The sequence below is a fragment of the Spinacia oleracea genome, chromosome 5, assembly GCF_020520425.1.
Source record: "Spinacia oleracea cultivar Varoflay chromosome 5, BTI_SOV_V1, whole genome shotgun sequence".
Taxonomy (NCBI): domain Eukaryota; kingdom Viridiplantae; phylum Streptophyta; class Magnoliopsida; order Caryophyllales; family Amaranthaceae; genus Spinacia; species Spinacia oleracea.
Window position 1 is genome coordinate 63,474,202 of NC_079491.1, and position 7,267 is coordinate 63,481,468.

The following is a 7,267-nucleotide window of genomic DNA, read 5'->3' on the forward strand; positions in this document are numbered from 1 at the left end:
TTTCAAAAGCCCACTGCGCTCTCAAATACACTGGCCCACAATATCTTACCTCCCTAATCAAGTGTAGAGTCAAATGAATCATGACATCAAAAAAGGATGGAGGGAAATACATTTGCAATTGGCACAGAATAATGATAATTCCATCCTCCAAATCATCGAGGTGTTTAGGATTAATGACTTTGCTGTAGATTGCTTTAAAGAAACAACACAATCTAATAATGGCCGTTCGAACATTTTTAGGTAAAATAGAACGAATAGCCACAGGTAACAAGTATTGCATTAGAATATGGCAATCATGAGACTTAAGACCCGTAAGCTTCAAGTTCTCCATTGAAACAAGGTTGTTAATGTTCGAAGAAAAGCCTTCTGGTACTTTTACTCCCGCCAAACTCTCACAGAACTGTTCTTTCTCCTTTTTTGATAATGTATAAGCAACGGGAGGCAAGTATTTAGGGCCATCTGTTTTCTTTTCAACACGGTGAAGTTCAGGTTTGATCTTCAATTTTTCCAAATCGATTCTAGCTTTAGGGCTATCTTTTGTCTTCCCGGGGACATTAAGTAGAGTACCAATAAGACTATCACACACATTCTTCTCAATATGCATTGCATCTAAAGAATGTCTTACAAATAGGAATCTCCAATATGGCAATCGCCAAAGACAACAACACTTCTTATATCCTTGTTTAGGAAGCTTTGAGTTGCTTTTTTTTCCTAAATGTAAGTTGTATATCCTTTACCTCCTCAAATACCTCCTCACTAGTGCGGATCTTAGGACGACTTTCAAAGTTTTGTTTCCCATTGAAGGCTTTCTTTAGCATACGATAATTATGATCACTATGCAAAAAACATCGATGATCATAAAAAGCCATTTTTCCAGACCCCGATAACCATTTCCCCTTGAAACCATTTTCACGCAAGGGACATTCCGCCCCTCCTTTCACTGTATACCCCGAAAGATTGCCGTATGCTGGATAATCTTGGATAGTGGTGAACAACATTGCTTTCAAATTGAAATTTTCTTTGCGATGAGCATCGTAAACCTCTACACCCTTATCCCATAAAATCTTCAAATCATCAATAAGAGGTTCCAAGTACACGTCAATGTCATTTCCAGGTTGTTTTGGCCCAGAAATTAACATCGTCAACATCATGTACTTTCTCTTCATGCACAAGGACGAAGATAAGTTGTAAGTGACCAGAATTACCGGCCAAGTACTGTAGGTGCTACTAAGAGAGCCAAATGGGTTCATGCCATCAGTAGACAATGCAAGGCGCAAATTACGTTCTTCTTTACCGAACTCAGGAAACTTATCATCAATGAATGACCACTGCGGGGAGTCAGCTGGATGCCTAAGAAGCCCATCCTTTATACGACCATTTGCATGCCATGTCAATTTTTCAGCATCCCCCGGGTTCGCATACATTCGTTTGAACCTTGATATTATCGGGAAATAAAATAGTACCTTAGCCGGCACACCTTTCTTTTTCTTGTTCTTGTATCGCGAAGCATTACACACAGGGCAACTTTCTAGTAATTCTCGTTCCTTATAATATAAAACACAATCGTTAGGGCAAGCATGAATTTTCTCGTAAGGCAAGCTCATTGCGGACAGTAGCTTTTTCGCCTCATAAGTACTTCCAGGAAGAACATTTTTAGCTGGAAACATGCGTTGCAACAAATAAAGAAACGAGCTAAACCCTGCATCAGTCACACCATAACTTGCCTTCACATTGAATAAATCCATTATACCCCCCAATTTAGTGTATTCGGTGCAACCAGGATACAAGGGAGTTTCATTATCATTTAACAACGACTGAAGTGCTTCAGGATTTTCAATGAAAGTATCCTCAACCACACGCAACATGTCTTCAAATCGATCACCCTCATAAGTTGTTTGATCTTGACGACTTGAACCAGCACCACCCATAACAGTACCCATTGAAGTTCTGTCCTTGGCTTCTCCATGGAAAATCCAATTGGTATATGTTTTATCAAAGGCCCACTTACTTAAATGATTAAGTATTTCGTCAACTCTCATGTGCACGAGATTATGGCACTTAAAACAAGGACAAGGTAACTTTTCCCTACCTCTACCATTTTTCACAGCAAAATTAATAATAAAATTCACTCCATCCGTGTATATTTGGTCACCAGGCTTTGAGGTCCTTATCCAACTTCGATCCATTTCTACAAAAGTTAAAGAGCAATAAAAAAAAACACATAGATTCCAATGATAAAAAAGTAAGTCAATGCATGCTTTAAGTCCTTATCGCTTCACACGTATTTAATGTTACATAAAAATACAAACATACAAGATAAATACAATATAAAGTAGTAAACCGCATAAACAATAAACAAGAAGTGATTCTATTATACGACTAAGTAAATAGGAAATTTAAATTTTACAACTATTAAACTAACAAAAGATAGAAAAAGGAATAGATATACTTCTCTTACCTTATTGAAGTACGCAACTCCTCAACAAAGTAAATGAGCAATCCAACCAAATCCAACCAAAAGAGCTGTCAATAACAAAAACAAATGAGTATCACCTTATTTTCTATTTTTTTTTTGTAAGTAAGAAATATATTAACAGTCGAACAATATGTATAACGGAGGACCCCCAAACTAACAACAAAAAAACAAACCAAAAACACACCCCAAACAACAAAATACTACGAACCAGCAATCAATTCATAACAAGAACACACCCAAAAAGTCAACTCAAGCCAAATTAACCACAACAAACAAGAGTAAACAACACTACTGCAGACACTAGCAGCTCAATCTCAAGCCTTCTACCACAGAAGCACAACACAACTATCATGTTCAGTAATCATATACCAATCTAATAATCCGACTTCTAAGATAAAATAGTGAAACTGAGGTAGTCAGAGATGCTGGCTCGACTGCCCTAGGAAATAAATCAATTTGTTTGTTCGGTCCACTTGATAACTGAGCCAAATATTTTCTAGCAAGACAACTGAAAACAGACCAGCCTCACAACAAACAAAAGTAAAAAGCAGCAGCCAGCACTGCTCCAGACACTAGCAGCTCAATCCCCATCCTTTTACCACAGAAGCACAACACAGACCAGCTTGAAACATGGTCTAGCATACTGAGAATGGATTAAAGCAAGATGAAAACACGCCAGGTTCAGAGGCTGGTTTGAGCAATCTCTCTCCTAGCCTTAAGTATGACTCAAGTTCATAACTCTCAACAACACTAGTTTCTGAAAAAACAAATAAGGAACTCGGCCAAATTGTGTTCCACCTTTATTTAGCAGAAGAAATATCCTCAAACCATCACATTAGAATTACGAGAAAGAGAAAAAAATCAGCCAAATCCCATGACCAAATTATAGTTAGATTAATCACCCAAAAATCACCTTAATATTTTCTGAGGCTACTGTTCCTGTTGGTGATCAAGTACGAAAATGTTTTCTGCATCCTCAAGATCAGTTCCGACTTATGGAATTTTGAAATATCTCTTGAATCTTAAAAGATTATTCAACAAAAAAAAAAAAAAGTGGAGACTTGAGAGTGGTACAGTACCCCAAAAAAGCAACCATTTACGAAGTAAAAATAAGCCGGTGAAAAAAATTCTCAGTCCCTTAGAAGTTCATAAATGAGTTGCGATCATATCCACAGGTCATTACAGGTTTGTATTTACTCATCACTGCTTCATTTATCACAATTCACAAATAATGTCATTAGAATCACCTAATTAGACAAAGGAGTACTCTGAATTTCTGAAATATTACAAATTTCCCTACTCATGTGTTTGCCAACACATAGCAGCATCGCATCAAAGGAATGAGTGAAACAATTGCAAACTATCATAAACCAGTAAATGTAGTATCTAACGATGTGAAATGTTAAGAAGAAAAAAAATCAACCATTTGATTCAACTGATCAACCTGGTCAGCTAAAGTTTTAACCTATGTGCTTTGATTGAAAAGAAAAACTCCAAAAACAATCCGGCACATAACTTCATCCATCCGAGTGCAATTCTATTAGGTTATTACATCTGATCCAAATTCCCAAATCCCATGCATTACCCAACAAGATGGTTATAAACTACATTACTTGGACTCTCAAACTCATATCAGACACAAATATATGTCTAAGCAATAGACATTGCGATTTTATACCAAGCTTCCAAGTTTCTTTATCCTAAATGAATATCAAAGAATCCATACACATGTCAGAATACCGAGGATATGGCACAGGTAATTGAGATGTAAGGAACAATCTGAATAACATGAATTGAACCCGAAAAAAACAACCACATAATTCAAGCAATTCACGGTTCCACATTCATTAAGCACAAGAATATCCTCAAACCATCACATTAGAATAAGGAGAAACAGATAAAAATCAGCCAAAACCCATCTAAAACAAATTGCGTTGGCTCTGCTATGGCGTCCATTTACCCCCAAATAATCAATCGAATTTCAATACCTAAAATTCAATAATTCTAAATTATAAATTACAATAGTTTATAGCAAAAACAACCAATTACACAAAAATAAAATTGAAAACACTGCATAAAAAATACAAATATTAGGGCATGTCAATTTCAATTATCAACCAAGAGAAATAGAAAGAAGAGAAATACCGTGTTGCAGAGTTAGGTTGAGTGAAGACAAGAGGTGGTGCGTTGAGTGTAGAGAAGCAGCGTGAGCGGTGGTGCGTTGATTGCAAACGGAGCAGGAAGAATGGCGAATTCAAGAACGTAACGAACGAAGAAGAAGATGGAGGGAGTTTTTTTTTTTGATGGAGGCGGGCAGTTCAATTGATATATCAATCCCGCTAAAAGTGTAAAAAAATTTTTGTTTTGTTTTGTTTTTATCTTTTCCTTTAAAAAATATAGAGAAAATAAATTAAAGAAAGAAACCACCTAAAAAAGGAGGTTTCTTATCTATTTATTTGATTTGTTTTTTTTATTTTTTTTCTTTCACGAATAAAGAAACCTCCTAAACAGATAAATGGTTTCTTAGATGAGGGAGAATATTTAAAGCAAAACAAAGAGACCATTTTTCTTTCGGGTGGTCTTTTACATTTCAATCAAATAAACCTCTTTTCTAAAATAAGAGGTTTCTTATATTAAGAAACCTCTTATTTTATAAAATAGGTCTCTTATTTGTGATACTTTTGGCCAATTTTGAGGTAGTGTATGCATATTAATCATGTAATAAGAATAAAATGAGTCCTTAGGTTCTTTAGTTCAAAGTTGGGAGCGTAAATGTCATTTTAGCTCTAAATATAACCTATAACAACCCAATGAGCCTTAAATGTATATACATAGATTGGAATGAGTTTTAGAAAGATAAAACTATGCATATTAATCATGTAATAAGAATAAAAGAACACCTCTCACTTTGAGTTCCTTAAAGCACTAGATAGAACGAGGATTCAAAAGATGAAACTCTCCTATAGCTCTTAAAATATTTATTAAATAAAACCATTTCAACACACTTTTTTGCTCTTTCTCAACATGGATCAAAATGAACTCTTCAGTGAATCATAAGCATGTAAAAGAAGATACTAATTACTACTATAAACAAGAGATACTAATTATAAATATGTGCCTAAAATCCCAAGAAATTCCTCAAGGCTAACTTGTTACCAGAATTGACGTTAGGATAGCAGCAACATCATATATGGGACTCCATTGGTTTTGTAGAATGTCAAGACAGATACTTCCATCTGCATAAACTAATAAATTCCCACCCAAAAAAAACACACATATAGATAAGGTTAGAACAGGAAATTGGCAGGTTTATTCATTTATCTAAACCACAGGTACAGACAACCAAGTACATGCAGAACAAAGTCAAAAGCAGCTAAAGAACCAATTTACAGATGGATTTACTCCTTTCGGATTAAGAAATCAGCTTCTGTATCATGGTGATTTTTTAAGACAAACGTGAGCATCAGCAAGTTGTTTATTTGGATAAGAAGAATAGGAAAATTGCAGAAAAAACCTTTAAATACATAAATTTTAGTAAGCTGAAGCCAACAAACTAAAATAAGAAATAAGTATGAAGTTCTCAATCATCACATACTCCATGTAAGATCATCTTGAAACAATCGTCATAAAACAAGCTAGTCAAAGTACAATGAAGCAACACACTGCAGTTTTTTTTTATAGGTATTAGGTAACTTCCATGAATTATGATATAATCATATAAGGGTCAAAATCCTGCTTCAAATAAATTAACAAAATCATGCCTCTACCTAAATATTCCATGATATTGTACCTTCAACTGATGTAGACTGTATTGAAGGAAATAATGCCCTTGTTCCAAGTATGCATATAATATTAAGTCTAATAAATGCGGTTCAGTATTAATTAACAAGTTAATAATTCAGTGAGATCAAGTGAGCTGAATGCCTAGCTAGAGGCCGCTTCAGTTCAAGTGGAATTAATTATATTAATCCACAGCTTACTCTTGACTGAACCCGTAGGGTCACACAAATAGTACGTAAACGGATCAAGTATTTAATGGCATTAAATACTCCATCTATGGATATTCGGAATCGACGGATCTTGGTTCCAGTGGGAGCTGAGATGGTCAAAGGCAAGAAATGAATACTCCGGAAACAATGATATTGCCGGAAACGGAAATATTGATCGTATCGGAAATACAAAATATTATCCAAGTCGTAGATGTTGCCGGAAACGGAAACATGGTACGTATCGGAAAATATTATCGGAAATGGAAATATTGCCGAAATCGGAAATATTGCCGAAAACGGAAATATTGTCAGAATCGGAAATATTATCGGAAGCGGAAAATAATTCCGGAAACGGAAATATTAAATATTTGTTAGAAACGGAAATTAATTCCGGAATCGGAAATATTAAATATTGTTCGTATCGGAAATGAATTCCGGAACCGAGAATTTAATCGGAAGCGCATCGTACGAATTAGCATCGGACGAGGCTTGCTAGACGAAGGCCCAGCACGAAGCCAGGCCCGCGCCCAGCAAGCCAAGCGCCCAAACACGGAGCTGCCACAGCCTCGCCAGGCCCAGCAAGGCCATAGGCGCGCGCGGGCTTATGCTCGTGGGCTGCGAGGCAGCGCCTGCTCGTGTGGGCCGCAAGGCCTGCACGGGTGCGTGCGTTCCTCGTGGTCGTGCAACACTCGTGTTCGTAACGAATCCTAATCCTAATAGAATTCGTGCATTGATTAAATCCTAATCCTAATCCTAAAAGATTAAATTTCAAATTAATAAATCCATATCCTAGTAGGATTAT

The 7,267-nt window shown here is 36.1% G+C and overlaps 1 protein-coding gene and 1 non-coding gene across 2 annotated transcripts; both read right to left on the reverse strand.

Annotated features, from left to right (window-relative positions):
- Window positions 1-683: 683 nt before the first annotated feature.
- On the reverse strand, window positions 684-2,186 carry LOC130461563 (uncharacterized). Its single transcript, XM_056829710.1, has one exon. The coding sequence runs from the start codon at window positions 2,184-2,186 to the stop codon at window positions 684-686; it is 1,503 nt and encodes a 500-aa protein (XP_056685688.1).
- Window positions 2,187-3,600: 1,414 nt separating this feature from the next.
- Window positions 3,601-3,687, reverse strand: LOC130462327 (small nucleolar RNA SNORD25). Its single transcript, XR_008922423.1, has one exon. It is a non-coding gene; the product is annotated as a small nucleolar RNA SNORD25 (small nucleolar RNA).
- Window positions 3,688-7,267: the final 3,580 nt, after the last annotated feature.

What these genes read in the sequence shown, in the direction of transcription:
- LOC130461563 (XM_056829710.1), bottom strand. Translation starts at nt 2,186, where the DNA reads ATGGATCGAAGTTGGATAAGGACCTCAAAGCCTGGTGACCAAATATAC.